At 38.8% G+C, this 16,723-nt stretch overlaps 1 protein-coding gene across 6 annotated transcripts in view; it reads right to left on the reverse strand.

Annotated features, from left to right (window-relative positions):
- LOC123591555 (ATP-dependent DNA helicase Q1-like) overlaps positions 1–16,723 on the reverse strand; it is a 54,280-nt gene that overhangs the window by 24,729 nt on the left and 12,828 nt on the right. For all 6 annotated transcript variants that reach the window (XR_006709405.1, XR_006709404.1, XM_045466023.1 and 3 more), the window contains exon 2: positions 4,074–4,172. Coding sequence is in view for 4 of the 6 variants with exons in the window: in XM_045466023.1 (XP_045321979.1) it covers positions 4,074–4,172 (99 nt within the window). In the remaining 2 variants the exon portion in view is untranslated. The remainder of the gene's footprint in view (positions 1–4,073; positions 4,173–16,723) is intronic.

The following is a 16,723-nucleotide window of genomic DNA, read 5'->3' on the forward strand; positions in this document are numbered from 1 at the left end:
AGCAAGACAAGGATGTCCACTCTCATCACTTCTGTTCAACATAGTACTGGAAGTACTAGCCACAGCAACCAGAAATAAAAGAAACCTATATTGGTAAGGGAGGAATTAAAATGCCACTATATGTAGGTAAAAAGAACTATGCAAAGAAAACCCTAAAGACTTCACCAAAAAGTATTAGAATGAATTCAGTAAAGTTGCAGGATACAAAATTAATACACAGAAATCAATTATGTTTCTATACACTAATAATGAAGTAGCAGAAAGATAAAAACATAATTCCATTTACAATTGCACTACACATAATAAAATACCCAGGAATAAACTTAACCAGGAAGGTGAAAGAACATGTACTTTAATGAAAAAAAAAAAACAATGATGAAAGAAATTAAAGATAACATAAGCAGATGGAAAGATATTCCATGCTTATGGATTGGAAGAATACTGATAAAATTCCTAATACACAAAGCAATCTACAGATTCAGTGCAATCTCTATCAAAATACCAATAGCATTTTTCATAGAACTAGAATAATCCTAAAATTTGTATGGAACCACAGAAGACCTCAAATAGCCAAATAAATCTTGAGAAGGAAGAACAAAGCTGGATTTCACATCCCAGATTTCAAGATGTAGTAGAAAACTGTAATAACCAAAACAGTATTATACTAGCACAAAAATAGATGCAGATCAATGGAACGGAATAGGGAGCCCAGAAATAAATACACACTTACATGGTCAATTAATCTATGACACAGAATGCAAGAATACACAATAAAGCAAAAGTCTCTTCAATAAATAGTGTTGGGAAAACTGGACAGCTACATGCAAAGACTGAAACTGAACCACTTTCTTACACCATACATAGAACCAAACTCAAAATGGAATAAAGACCTAAACGTGAGAGCTGAAACCATAAAATGCCAGAAGAGAACATTAGGCAATAATTTCTTTGACATCAGCCATAGTATAATTTTTCTGAATATGTCTCCTAACACAAGAGAAAACAAAAGCAAAAATAAATTATTGGGTCCACACCAAAAAAGCTTTTCCACAATGAAGAAAAACAAAACTGAAAGATAACCTACTGAATGGGAGAAGATATTTGCAAATGACATATCCAATAAAGGGTTAGTATCCAAAATATGTAAAGAGCTTATAAACTCAAGCCAAAAAAGCCAAATAATCCAATTTAAAAAATGGGGAGAAGACCTGAACAGACTTTTTTCCAAAGAAGACTTATAAATAGCCAACAGACACATGAAAAGATACTCACCATCACTAGTCATCAGGGAAATGCAAATCAAAACCACAATGTGGGATCACTTCACACATTGCCAGAAGAGTTAAAATCAGAAACACAAGAAACAAGTGTTGGTGAGGATGGGGAGATAAAGGAATTCTTGTGCACTGTTGATGCCAATGCAAATTGGTACAGTCACTGTGGAAAACAGTACAGAAGTTACTCAAAAAATTAAAATAGAATTACCATACGATCCAGTAATTCCACTACCAAGTATTTACCCAAAGAAAATGAAAACACTAATAATTTAGAAATACCTATGCACTCCTATTTTTACAGCCAAGATATGGAAGCAACTCAAGTGTCCATTGTTGACACATGAATGGATAAGAAGATGTGGTATACATACACAATGGAATATTACTCAACCATAAAAAGAAAGATCTTACTATTTGCAACAACATGAATGGACCTAGAGAGGGTATTACGCGAAATAAGTCCAAGATAAATACCATAGGATTTCACTTATATGTAGAAACTAAGAAACAAAGGAATAAACAAAACCCAGAAACAGACCCATAAATACAGAACACAAATTGATGTTTGCTAGAGGGGAGAGAGGGTAAAATGGGTGAAGGAGAGTGGGAGATACAGCTTAACAGTAATGGAATGAATAAGTAATGGGGATGAAAGTTACAGCACAGGGAATGTAGTCAATGGTATTGTAATTGCACTATATGGGGACAGATGGTAGCCACACTTATAGTGGGCACAGCACAATGTATAGACTTACCAAACCACTGTGTTGTACACCTGAAAATAACCTTATATGTCAATTATACTTCAGTGAGGAAAAAAGTGAACTCAACAAATGCCTTTACATCCGTTATCACACATTTTCTTGCATGCTTCATCAAAATGTTGAGCTATCAATACACAGTGACATTGCAAACACATTTAGAGATAAAAATTATTAAATGACCTAACAAGTTTTAAAAATTCCTATTCCAAAACACAGTTATATGTTCTATTACTTTCCTATTGCTTATCATAACATTACCATAAACTTAGTGGCTTAAAAAAACACAAATTTATTATCTTACATTTCTATAGGTTAGAAGTCTGACATGGGTCTCCCTAGATTAAAATCAAGGTGTCAGCAGGGATGGATTTCTTTTGGAGGCTCTAGGGAAGAATCTGTTTCCTTGTCCTTTCCAGTTTCTAAAGACTGCCTTAAATTCCTTGGTTAACGCCCCTGTTTCCTCCATCTTCAAGGCCAATAAGTATCATTCTGACCTTTCCTGCTTCCTTCCACATTTAAGGACCCTTTGGATTATACCGGACTCCTCAAACAACCCAGAGTTATATCCCTACTTTAAGGTTGCTTGTCAACCTTAATTCCATTTGCAATCTTAATCCCCTTTTGCCATGCAAGGTAGCTTACAGTTTACAGGAATTTGGATTTAGACATCTTTGGGGCACTGGTCTTCTCCCCACCATGTATAATTTTTTTCCATATGTACCCTAAACATTGCTTTATGAAGTTGTCAGAGATTCACTTTGAAATTCAGTATTTTGCAACTATTAAATAATCTTCCTGATTAGCAAAGCAGTTTCTTTTACAGTATCAGTTTCACTCTAAATCGCAAAATGTAGGGGCGTCTGGGTGGCTCAGTCGGTTAAGCGTCCAACTTTGGCTCAGGTCATGATCTCACAGTTCGTGGGTTCGAGCCCCGCATCAGGCTCTGTGCTGACAGCTCAGAGCCTGGAACCTGCTTTGGATTCCATGTTTCCCTCTCTCTCTGCTCCTCTCCTGCTCACACTCTGTCTTTCTCTCTCTCAAAAGCAAAATAAACATTAAAAAAAAAAAATTTAAATCGCAAAATGTACTTCTTGGGAGTCTACTGGATGTCTAATGAAATTTTCATTTTCCTATTTAACTAGATTATTGTGCCCTCTATAGGAAAGAAATGGCATTTTTGTCCAGCTACTGCTTATCAGTTCAAAATTTTTGAGTAGTATAAAGATAACTAATACTAAGAAGCCATTGGGGAATTATATGGTCTCATTAAAACCACCCTGAATGGCCTTAAAATTTATTTCCTATGGAGAAGCTTAACTATGTTCTTATTTCATCAACCCATCAGCTGGTGAGATGATACATTACTAAGCTCAATTCTCAAAACCTATTATATACACCTTTTCAAAATTATAAAGCATGTAGCTGTATGCCAGCTGTATGCAAGCTTAAAAAGCTTAAGTTCATTGTCAATTTATATCAAAACTTTCAATGAAAGAGGGGATGAATGAAATAGGATTAAGAGGTATCATCTTCTAGTATATAAAGATAACTATATAAAGATAACAGGATGTAATGTACAGTAGAGGGAATATAGTCCATAATATTGTACCAACTCTGTAGGGAGACAGAGGGCAACTAGACTTCTTGTGGTAACCATTTTGTAACGTATGAGAATACTGAATCACTATGTTATAAACCTGAAATTAATACAACATTCTACTTCAATTATTCTTCAACTAAAACAATCAGCATCTTAGTATACTTGTTTTACTTAAAAACTACAAAAAAAATAGTTTTGGAGGATTATCAGGTAGAGAGAGAGAATATATTTTCTTGAATTAAGGCAGATCCTAAGAGTTCATGTACTGGCTCCCATCCTTCAGACACTTGCTTTGCAGGTTTATACTTGATACTCTACCGGTGTATTTACTTAGTGAACAAGTACTCAAAGTAATTTCTTAGACTTTCAAATTGTGCTTATGTTTAAATGCAAATAAATAAAAAAGTTAAATAAAAAAGGTATGTGGCTTACTTGGTTATGTTTTGACAACATGACTCCATCTCATAAAGCTTCTGTTGTCCCACATTTTCCATCACCACCATTGAACTTATTCTGAATATATCTCCAAAGCTGTAATACAAAATACAGTCGCTTTCATGTCATCTCAGCTGGTAGTGTGAGAAATCTTGAGATTGCATAGCTACTTAAAAATTTCAAAATATGCAAAAATAGTATGTATAAAATCAGGTAGCAATGCTTTATAGTCTAAATATATCACATCTACAAAGTTCAGAAATATGAAAGTTAATTTGTAACAGCTTCCCTCAAGTTATAAAAAGAAAAAATGACTATAGAAACTTAATCTACTTTATGAGTTAAAAAATATATACATAAATAATACAGTTATTGAAGTTATAGATTAGAGACCACTAATTAAAAATTCAGAAGGCAAAGATGGGACACCAAATTATCTTAGCAAACATAGGAAACAATTCATAACACTGCAATACAAGTAAAATAGGCACTTAAGTAAAAGTAAAAAAAAACTGCAAAAATGACTTCATTGTTCTAAAAATACTAGCTAATAATGAAGATTCAAAATACAGAATTATTAAACATCATCTATAGTGTGCTCTCTAGAAAAGCTTTTTTAAAAGTTATTTCTGAAGAGGAGTTACACATACCTGCACATCCTTGGTAATAATTCAATAGATTTACTCACTGATGAATAACAAACCTCCCATGTTATATTAATTCCCATATCAAATGCAACCATGGCCACTACTATCTAATCTGTTTTTACACTTTATGTTAATTAAATTAAGTTAAAATATTTTTAATGTTTTTTTTTTTTTTTTTTAATTTATTTTTGAGACAGAGAGAGACAGAGCATAAGCAGGGGAGGGGCAGAGAGAGAGGGAGACACAGAATCTGAAGCAGGCTCCAGGCTCCGAGCTGTCAGCACAGAGCCCGACACGGGGCTCATACCCACAAACCGTCATGACCTGAGCTGAAGTTGGATGCTTAATCGATTGAGCCACCCAGGCGCCCCATCATTCTACAATTTTAGAACCAACTGAATTGTAACCAAGGCTCTACTTCAGTAAAGGGTTTAAATTAAAAAAAAAAAAAAAAAAAGAACCACAGAAGCATACCTTAGAAACATTTAACATGGTAGCTGAAATTCCTAATGTTTTAAAACCATTAACTGGTCTTCCCTAAGAGAGATCAATGGGCAAATCACAAGGGTAAAACCTAAAAGAAAAAGTAACTGCCTTAAAATTTACACTTTCTCCAGAATAAGTTTCTACCACTCACCTGAGGGCATCACGCATTAATATACTTCCTATTTTTTAGCCTCATTAATAGAGGCGATAAACAAATGATCATTAACCAAATAAGCAAATAGAAGATTACAGTGAAATCTCCTCCTTTATTCAATACTATAAAAATAGGGGTGCCTGGGTGGCTCAGTTGGTTAAGCATCTGACTTCAGCTCAGGTCATGATCTCACAGTTCGTGGGTTCAAGCCCTGTGTCGGGCTCTGTGCTGACAGCTCAGAGCCTGGAGCCTGTTTCAGATTCTATGTATCCCTGTCTCTCTCTGCCCCTCCCCTGTTCACGCTCTGTCTCTGTCTCAAGAATAAACAAACATTAAAAAATAATAATAATAAAAATAGGTATCATTTTGAATTTTTACTTTATCATTTTTTAACAATCAGTATTGGTAATCTCAGCAAAATAACATAAATCTAGTCAAATACTGCCCAGTTATATCAGGAAAAAATTACTACAAAGCTTTCCAAAGAAAAGACAGCAACCTGTATAGTTAAGAATGGTAGTTACATAAGCGTTCTTCCACACTCACTGTACCAGATTAATTTATGCTGAGTAGAAACTGATGAATAGTTTATTGACTGAAGTTTTTTTTTTAATATTTATTTTATTTGAGAGAGAGAGAGATGACATGAGCAGAGTAGGGGCAGAGAGACAGAGAATTCCAAGCAGGCTCTACACTGGGAGCACTCAATGAGATCATGACCTGAGCAGAAATCAAGAGTTGGATGCTCAACTGACTAGGCCACCCAGGCACTCCTTGACTGAAGTTCTGAAAGTATATCCCTTTCTCTTATTACTGAAACTGTCTGCAGCTATATAGCTATTCTACATTGTTAAAATTGCTGACCTCTGTAGTTTGTTCCTTAAAATAACCTGAGACAGAGAGCAGACAAATTAAAAACTATACTCAGATTCAGACTTTATCAGGGATTTTACCATCTCAAATACTCTCTCTGCTGTATTTAACTTGTCATCACATTTAAACATGGGCAAGCCTCTCTCATCTTTGAAAAACCCTGGATACCTAATTTAGGGCACCCTCTCTTTTTCCCTTCACAGCAGTTCTTTCCAAAGAATATCCCATTCACTAGCCCCCCCATCCTCAATTTCTCTCCCCTCTCTCTCCATTCCCACGTAAATTCTTTCTCCAAATGTACCCTACTTCAGTGAACAACTTCACCATTTGTCCCAGCCTAGAATTTGGGCGTCATTCTAGACTATCCCTTCTCCTACCCCCATCCAATGAATACCAAGTCCTTCTGAATCTACCTCCTAATTATTTCTATAATTCCTCCGTCTTCTAAACCACAATTCTGGCAAGTCTCTTACCGGTATAAAACCCTTCCATGGTTTCCCACTAATCTAAGGAAGATTTTATAGTATCTTTCAAGACTCTTTCCACGTGCCTTGCCCCTCACTGCCTGCCACACTGAAATTCTTCCAGATTACTGATATTCCCTACACACATGTTCTTACTTTTGGGCTCTCAGAAATACTGCTCCGCTGAATGAACACTCTTCCTTACTCTGCTATCCTTTCTTTGCCTACTTATCCTTCAGCTTTTAGCTCAAATGCCACTTCCTCAGACAGCCTTCTCTGGACAGCCCCTAGACCAGATCTTTGCACTGACTTAATTCCCTATTAACACCTTTATCACAAAACCTTTACTGCAATTGCTTGCAATTACCTATACTCACTAGACTGGGGTCAATAAACTAAGAACTGGCTGCTTGTTTGGGTAAATAAAGTTTTAATTTTCATCTAATATTTTTGTACATGGTTTTATGTAGGTTGAGTAGATTAATGATTAAGATTTAAAGAATCCCTACACTTTTCTCTGTTAATTTTCAATGTCTACAAGAACAACTGTTTTTCATTAACTTTTTTTAAAGTTTATTTATTCATATTGTAAAACAGAGATCAATAGGACTTTAATAGCTAGAGAGGAAAAATCAATGCCTGGCTTCAAAGCTTCAAAGAATAGTCTGATTTTCTGTTAGGAGCTAACAGAGCCAATGCTCATTTACCATTCCAAAACTCATAGGGGCAAGAATTATGCTAAATATACTCTGTCTATGTTCAGTAAGCCTGAATGACAGCACATTTGTTTATAACATGTTTACTAAGTACTTTAAGCCCACTGTTGAGACCTAGTGCTCAGGGGGAATAAAACAAAGAAAGATTTTTTTCCATTGATAGTGCATCTGGTCACCCAAGAGCTCTGATGGAGCTCCATCTCTGATGGAGATGTCCAAGAGATTCATCTTGTTTTCATGCCTGATAACACAACATCCATCTGCAACCCATGGGTCAATAAGTCATTTTTGACTTTCAAGTCTTATTATTTACAAAATACATTTCATAAGGCTATAGCTGCCACAGATAGGGATTGCTCTGATGGATCTGGGCAAAGTCAATTGAAAACCTTCTGGAAAGGATCTGCCATGCTAGATGCCATTCAGAAAATTCATTATTCATGGGAAGAAGTCAACATATCAATATTAACAGGAATTCAGAAGAAGTTGATTCCAACCCTCATGGATGACTTCGAGGGTTCAAGATTTCATTGGACAAAGTCACTGCAGATACAGTAGAAACAGCCAAAGAACTAGAATTAGAAGTAGAGCCTGAAGACGGGAGTGAACTGCTGCACTCTCATGATAAAAATAACAGGAGTCATCTTAGGGGTGAGCGAATAAAGTGGTTCTCGAAGATGCTGTAAAAATTGTTGGAAGAACAACAAAGGATTTAGAGTATTACATAAACTTACTAGTTAATAAAGGAGCAGCAGCAGGTTTTGAGAGGACTGGCTCCAATTTTGAAAGAAGTTCTACTATAGGTAAAATGCTACCACATGTACAGAGAAATCATACATGAAAAAAAGGAAAAGCCTACCAATGTGGCACACTTGATTGCTGTCTTGTTTTAAGAAATTGCCACAGCCATCCCAACTTTCAGCAACCACCACCCTGATCAGTCAGCAGCCATGAACATCGAGGGAAGACGCCTGACCAGCAAAAATACTACACTCACTGAAAGCTCACTGAAAGCTCATTTTTCAGCAATAAAGTATTCTTTTTTTTTAAGTTTATTTACTTATTTTGAGAGATAAAGAGGGGGAGAGAGTGTGAGTTGGGGAGGAGCAGGGAGAGAGAAATCCCAAGCAGGCCCCCACGCTGACAGTAGAGCCTGAAGCAGGCCTCAAACCCATGAACTGTGAGATCATGACCTGAGCTAAAACCAAAAATTGGATGCTCAACTGACAGAACCACCCAGGCACTTCAGCAATAAAGTATTCTTAATTAAGATATGAACATTGTTGTTCGAGACATTCTATTGCAAACTTAATAGATCACAGTATAAATATAATTTTTATATGCACTGGGAAACCAAACAATTCATTTGCCTTGCTTTATGATATTGGCTTTATTGTAGTGGTTAGAAACAAACCTATAAGATCTCTGAGGTATGCCTGTATCACCAGAAAAGTAGGGAATATATGTGGGAATAGATTCTAAGGATACTAAATCAGAGTGAACAGAACAAAATAGGTAAAAAAGCTAAATTTACTGATACAAAAATTCTGGCTTAGTGCATTAAATACAGTGGCCAGGAGTGGCTCTAATAATTTACTTAGCTGTTTGCCATAAACCTGGCTCCAATGATGAATGTCAGAAAGTTGGGTTGGAATGACACAGGTGTAGATTCCAATGACACTGAAGTGCTAGAACTTCCTAGGTATAGTCTAAAAAGGGAGTCCAGAGGCTTAGGGAGATGGGAATGCTAGAGTGGATTATCAGGTAGATTACTATCTACTCTCTTGCTGTGTCCACCAGGAAAATCCAGAGGACACTCCCTTCACTAAGGTTGTGAAAAATACATTAATAAGGGGAGCCCCAGCATCCCTGAAGAACTCATAGTGGCTGTTCTCTTTAAGCTAGGAATGACAGTAAGGAAAGTATTGCCTTTGAACTAGGTCAACAGAATCAACAAGAATGATGGATTCCAAGGTATGGGAGCTAAATGGTAGCAATTCAATTCATAACCAAAGAAAAGTTACATGTGTTGCTATAAGAGGCAAGAGAACAGAAGCAGTAATCACAATAGTCCACAGAGAACTCTGGCATTGGCTAGTTGGTCATGATGTCCTTGAAACAGATTACTCAACCTGAATATGCAGAATTCAAAGCTCTGATTCTGGTAAATGGAAGTTTGACCTGAATCACTACAGAGTCAGAGTCCTTCAACCAGTTCCCAGAAATGACCCAATTTATAGACAGAGAGTCCCTTGAATAAAGTGGAGGTTGGGACCCTTTGAGGAAGAATTCTATTACATAATTAAATTTTATGTTAGTAAGTCTTCACACTAGTATTCTCCAGAGGAACTTATCAGAGTAATTACGTACTGGGGAAAGGAAAATAACTTCTCAGAAATTACTGGACATTAACTCTGAAATGACAGTTTCTGGAAGACTAAAATGCCATGGTGATCCACCAGTCAAAACAGGGACTGGACTTTATAAAAGTCACATGATCGATGCAGTTTTGCTCAGGTTCATTACAGAGTGGGCCCAGGAGGTCCTCTAACCTACTCTACTGTTATTTCCCCAGTTCCAGATCATATTATCAGAACAGACATATTCAGCAACTAACCAAATCCATATATTGGTCCCCTGACCTATGACTAAGGACTATTATGATAGGAAAGGTCAAGTAGATGCCAGTATAACTGCCCTTACCTACCAAAACAGTGAATACAATACCGTTTGTCCCATAGATAGGATTCTTGGGTCTAGGGATCAGGGTGGAAATGAGAGTGGCTCCTCTTACAATTGCCTCCTAGTGATCCACCAGTGAAATGCTTGCTTCCCATCCCTGAAATTTTGAACTTTGCTGGTTTAGAGGTCTGGGGCGCCTGGGAGGCTCAGTCAGTTAAGCGTCCGACTTTGGCTCAGGTCATGAACTCATGGTTGGTGGGTTCAAGCCCCACATCAGACTCTGTGCTGACAGCTCAGAGCCTAGAGCCTGTTTCAGATTCTGTGTCTCCTTCTCTCTCTGCCCCTGCCCTGCTCACACTCTGTCTCTCAAAAAAATAAATAAACATTAAAAAAAAAAAATTAGAGGTCTAAAGCAAGGAAGAAATGCTTCTACCAGGGGAAAAAAGCAATGGTTCCATTTAAATGGCAGTGGACTGCCTCTTGACCACCTTGAGCTCCTGGTTGCCGGTAAATCAGCAGGCAAAGAAGGGTTTACTGTACTGGCTTGGGTGAGTGATTCTAACTATTCAAGGGAAATTGGATTGCTACAACACTACTGAAAATTAAGGAGGAGTATGACTGAAATGTAGGGGAACCTTTAGAGTACCTTTTGATATTCCCATGTCCTGTGATTAGAAAGTTAATGCAGGGGCACCTGGATGGTTCAGTCAATTAAGCATCTGACTTCAGCTCAGGGCTTGATCTCACGGTTCATGAGTTCAAGCCCCGCATTGGGCTCTGTGCTGACAGCTCAGAGCCTAGAGCCTGGAGCCTGCTTTGGAATCTGTCTCCCTGTCTCTCTGCCCCTCTCTGCTCACATTGTCTGTCTGTTTCTGTTTCTCTCTCTCTCTCTCTCTCTCTCAAACATAAATAAACATTAAAACATAAATAAAAAAATAAAGTTAATGCAAAACTGCAAGACCTGGGGTGCCTTGGTGGCTCAGTTGGTTAAGCATCCAAGTTTTGCTCTGGTCATGATCTCATGGTTCATGAGTTCGAGCCCCACATTGGGCTTTGCACTGATAATGCAGAACCTGCTTTGGATCCTCTGTCTCCCTCTCTGCCCCTCACCTAAGCTCACATGCATTCTCTCTCAAAAATAAAAACAAAACAAAACTACAAAACCCAAATACAAGCACACTGCTAAGGCAAGTCCACACACCAGGCAAGGATGTGTGACTAATTAAGATACTTGCTGAGAGCAAAAGAATAAGGAATGGGAAACTGAAGAAGACAGTTATAAAATAACATCTAATGACCACATGATCAAGTGAGAAACAGGACTGTAATAACTATAAGTGTTTCTTATTTTCTTGTCGTTGGTGGTATGTATGTATGTATGTATGTATTTAGGTCCCTTTTCCTATTTTCCTAACATCTAAATAAAATGTGTTAATAGTAGCTGACTTCACATCTCAGGAATTAAGTTAGAGGATTACCAAGAAGGATGTGATTTAGCAAGAGGAATGAGCATCATCCAAAGATGACTAACAAGAACCTGTGCCCTTTTCGGGGGGAGAGGAAGAGTTTATCTTTGGTTGTACAAGGGACAGTTGTTTCCTTGGGCAGCCAGATATATGGAAGGTAGAAGTGAAAGAGTGCCCTTGTTTTCCATATGTGGAAAGGTTAGTTAAGACCAGGACTGATGACCTCACTGGCACAGGGCACCACCAAGCCCACAACTCTGGCTGCTGCTAGATATCCTCGGGGAAAGAGCAGAGTCTGCAGCTCCCCCAGATGCTGTTGGTTCTCCTTCAGCTTCTCTGAACCCTCAGCCAAGCAGTATGCCAGTCCATGTGCATGTACACCCACTCCTGAATCATCCACACTGGAGACTGTGAGGCACTGAGACTAATACAGGTTCTGCTAAGAAACACGATTCACGATTCACAGGTTGCAATTTGCCTTTGCACCCCCACTGTACATCACCTTCTCTTCCTGACCGCTGGAGTGGACTTCAGTGCCGGACACACAGGTGACAAACACCAGGGAAGAGCTTGACCACTTCACACAATCACATAAGGTTAAATCCCTCCAGTAAATCCCTTGTATCATGCATAGTGCCTCTGCTTCTCTGATCAAACCCTGACAGAGAACTTCTGATCCAAGATGGCAACATAGAAGACCCTGAACTCATCTCCTACCCAGACACAACAAATCTACACCTATTAACAGAGCAATTCCTTCTGAAGAACTGCGAGCAGACTGAACAGCTTCTGCACAACAAAAGATAGAGCACATGAAAAACAGCAAGAGACACACACTGTAACAAAGAAAACTCCCAGCCCCTATGCTGCAAAACTACAGTGGGAAGGGATACTAGGCCGGGAACAGGTTCATCTGCCCTGGGACACAGAAAAAAAGCCACAGTTTGGTATGGAAATTAGAATATAAAGGAACCAGCCTTAGGCCACTACCAAATGGTGGGGCAGCTCCTAGAACTCTCTCCAGATCTGAGGCACTGGCAAGTGCCATGGTTAACGTTCCCAGTCCACCCTGACAGCACAGACGGGAGTGGGTTCCAGAAGCCATAGCTGGCCTGCTGCCTCTGCGAGCCCTGGTCATACTAGCCCTGAACCCCCTAGGACACAGAAAAAAAGCCACAGTTTAACAGAACTGAAATATAAAGGATCCAACCCTAGAACTCCACCAAATGGCAAGGGAGCTGCTGGAAATCTCTGATTGGAGGGCCTGGTGAGTGCCAGATCCTGTGTTCTCTTTCACCTTGCTATAATGGATGGGAGCACAATCCAGGCACCCTAGCTAGCCTACTGCCTCAGTGAGCACTGGTCCCTAGTCTACACCATCCCAAGCCATCCTACCAAGGCAGCCCCAACGCAATGCACACTGCATCACCCTGGTCAGCGCTCACTACAACTACAGCCAACCTGCCAAAGTGACACAGGCACAAAGCACCTGGGAACCACGCAGACCTGTACCATGTTGACTCCAGATGATATGTGCTAGGACACCACAGTGCACAGCACTCCAGGACCTCCTGGCTCTTGCTCTCTTCTGCTCTAGCCACTCTGTGGCTCTAGCCACAGAGCACCACAGGAATCTCTGCCTTGCACCCACCTTGGTTACAGCCACCTTGCCCAGGAACCACCGATTTGGGAGTGCCCTGGGAGACTCCCTGCCCCGTCCCGCCTCACGGCCCCACAGGACACAACATGTGCGGAGCATCCCAGCACACCCTGGGTCATGCCCACTTCAGCTCCAGCCACCCCATGTAGGTGTCCCCTATGCTGAACACCCTAGGACACCCTGGCTTGCACCCACATCAGTTTCAGCTCTTGTGCCAGGGTACCATCTGTACAGAGAGGACTGCCCAGGCCAATGGCCACCTCAGCTCTGGCCATCCCACCAAGGCAGCACCAGCACAGAGGACCCCAGCATTCCTGGCCCATGCCAGGCAAAGCTCCAAGTCAATGAAAGCCACCAGGCACACACAGTCTGCACAGGGGACAACCACACATATACATAGGACTATTCTTTCAAGTTTAGGAGATGTAGCTGATCAGCCTAATTCACAGAAACAAACACAAAAAAGTCCAAAAAAAAAAAAAAAATGAGGGGACAGACCATATGCTCCATTTAGAAGAAAACAAAATCTCAGATAAAGGACTAAATGAAATGGATATGGCAAATCTACTTGATGAAGAACTCAAAGTAATGGTCATAAAAATGCTCACCGGACTAGAAAGTAGAATAGATAAGCTCAGTGAGAACTTCAGCAAACAGATGGAAAATATAAAAGAGAACCAATGAGAGCCAAAGAATATGGTAACTGAAATAAAATACAATAGATCACAGGAAGCAGAAAAACAGTCCAGCAATCTGGAAGACAGGGTAATGGAGAACACCCAACCTGAATGTTTTATTTATTTTTTTAATGTATTTTTGAGAGAGAGAGAGAGAGAGAGAGAATGTGTGCAGGCAGGGAAAGGGCAGAGAGAGAGGGAGACACAGAATCCAAAGCAGGCTCCAGGCTCTGAGCTGTCAGCACAGAGCCTGATGCAGGGCTTGAAACCATGAACTGTGAGATTGTGACCTGAGCCGAAGTTGGAAGGATGCTTCACTGACTGAGCCACCCAGAAGAGAATAGGGGTGCCTGGGTAGCTCAGTTGATTAAGTGTCTGTCTCCCAATTTTGGCTTAGGTCATGATCTCACGGTTCATGGTTTGAACCCCATGTCAGGCTCTGCACTAACAGCACGGGGCCTGCTTGGGATTCTCTGTTTCTTTTCCTCCTTCCCTCCCTTTCTCTCTCTCTCTCAAAAATAAATAAACATTTAAAAAAGAGGATATAATCAGGGTCCTCTGTAACAACATTAAGCATAGTAACATTTGCATTAGAGGGGTGCAAGAAACAGAAGAAAGAGAGGAAGGGGCAGAAAACTCATATGAAGAAATAATAGCTAAAATAGTTCTCTAATATGGGGAACAAAACAGACATCCAAGGTTCAGTAAGTACAGGCAGCCCTTAAAAAAATGAACCCAAGGAGGTCCACACAAAAACACATAATGGAAATGGCAAAAATTAGAGAGTTTTAAAAAGGAGCAAGAGAGAAACAAAAAGTTATATTCAAGGAAAACCCCATGAGGCTATCAGCTGATTTTTCAGCAGAAACTTTGCAAGCCAGAAGAGAATGGCATGATATATTCAAAGTGGTGAAAAGAAAAACCTGGAACCAAGAATACTCTACACAGCAAGGTTATCATTCAGAATTGAAGAAGGAATAAAGAGTTCCCTGACAAATAAAAAGTAAAGGAGTTCATCACCACTACACTGGCCTTACCAAAAAAAAAAAAAAAAAAAAAAAAAAAAAGTTAAGTGGAATTCTTTAAGTGGAAAAGAAAAGGCCATAATTAAAAATTTAAACAATTATGAAAGGAAAAATATTCCATTAGTAAAATCAAACGTAACAGTAAGGTAGTAGAGAAATCACTTATATAGCTAGTATGGTTAAAAAATAAAGAGAAGTAAAATCCACCGTACCTAAAATAAATTATGGGAACTCACAAAATAAAGAGATGTAAAAACTTCTACTATATACATAAACGTTGAGGAGGATAGTAAAATTGAAATTCTCTTAGAATGTGTTCAAACTCGGGGTGCCTGGGTGGCTCAGGCTGTTAAGTGTCCGACTTTGGCTCAGGTCATGATCTTACAGTTTGTGAGCTGGAACCCCACGTGGGACTCTGTGCTGACAGCTTGGAGCCTGGAGCCTGCTTCAGATTCTGTCTCCCTCTCTCTCTGCCCTTCCCCACTTGCACTCTGTCTGCCTCTCTCTCTCAAAAATAAGCAAACATTAAAAAAAAAGTTCAAACTTGAGTAGCCATCAGCTTAATTTACATTGGTATACACATGTTATATATGAACCTCATGGCAACCACAAGCCAATAACCTCTATGAGATATATAAATAATAAAGAGAAAGAAACCCAAGCATAACACTAAAGAAAGTCATCACAAAGAAAAAAAGAAAAAAGAAAGTCATCAGTTACAAAAAAGAGAGCAAGAGAATAAGGAACAAAGGACAACAACAACCAGAAAACAAGTAACAACGTAGCAATAAGTATATATCTACTCATAATTACCTTAAATGTGAACAGTCTAAATATGCTGCAATCAAAACCTAGGAGCTGAAAGGAAAAAACAAAACAAAACACAAAACAAGACCCATCTATATGCTGCCTACAAGAGACTCACTTCAGACCTAAAAAAACATACAGACTAAAAATTTAGAAATGAAACAAAATATTCCATGCAAATGGAGACAAGTGGAGATAGCAACATATCAGACAAAATAGACTTCAAAACAAAGACTATTATAACAAAGAAAGGAATTACATTACAATAAAGAGATCAATCCAACAAGAGTATATAGCAACTATAATTCACTATGCAACCAACATTGGAACATCTAAATACATGAAGCAAATATTAAGAGACATAAAGAGAGAAATTGATGGTAATGCAATAATAGGAGACTTTAACACCCCACTTACATCAACACACAGATCAAAACAGAAAATCAATGAGGGAACAATATCTTTGAGTAACACATTAGACTAGATGGAGCTAACATACATACAGAATATTACATCAAAAAACAGCACAATACATATTCTTTTCAAGTGCACATAGGATATTCTTCAGGATAAATCACATGTTAGGCTACAAAAAAAGCCTCAAAAAACTTAAAAAGATTGAAATATTATAAATAATCTTTTCTGACCACAATGGTATGAAACCAGAGATCAATTATAAGAAAAAAGGGGGTGGGGGGAGACACAAACACATGGAGCTTAAATAACATGATACTAAGCCACCAGCAGGTCAACAAAAAAAGCAAAGAGGAAATTAAAAAAAAAAAAAAACACACAGACATGGAGACAACTGAAAATAAAAACACAATGGTCCAAAATCTTTGGAACACAGTGAAAGCAGTTCAAAGAGGGAAATTTATAGCACTACAAGCCTACCTCAAGAAAAAAGAAAAATCTCACTCCAACCTTATACCTAAAGCAACTAGAAAAAGAACAAAGCCCAAAGTTAGTACAAGGAAGGAAATAAAAGCA

This window comes from Leopardus geoffroyi, chromosome B4 (genome assembly GCF_018350155.1).
Source record: "Leopardus geoffroyi isolate Oge1 chromosome B4, O.geoffroyi_Oge1_pat1.0, whole genome shotgun sequence".
NCBI lineage: Eukaryota > Metazoa > Chordata > Mammalia > Carnivora > Felidae > Leopardus > Leopardus geoffroyi.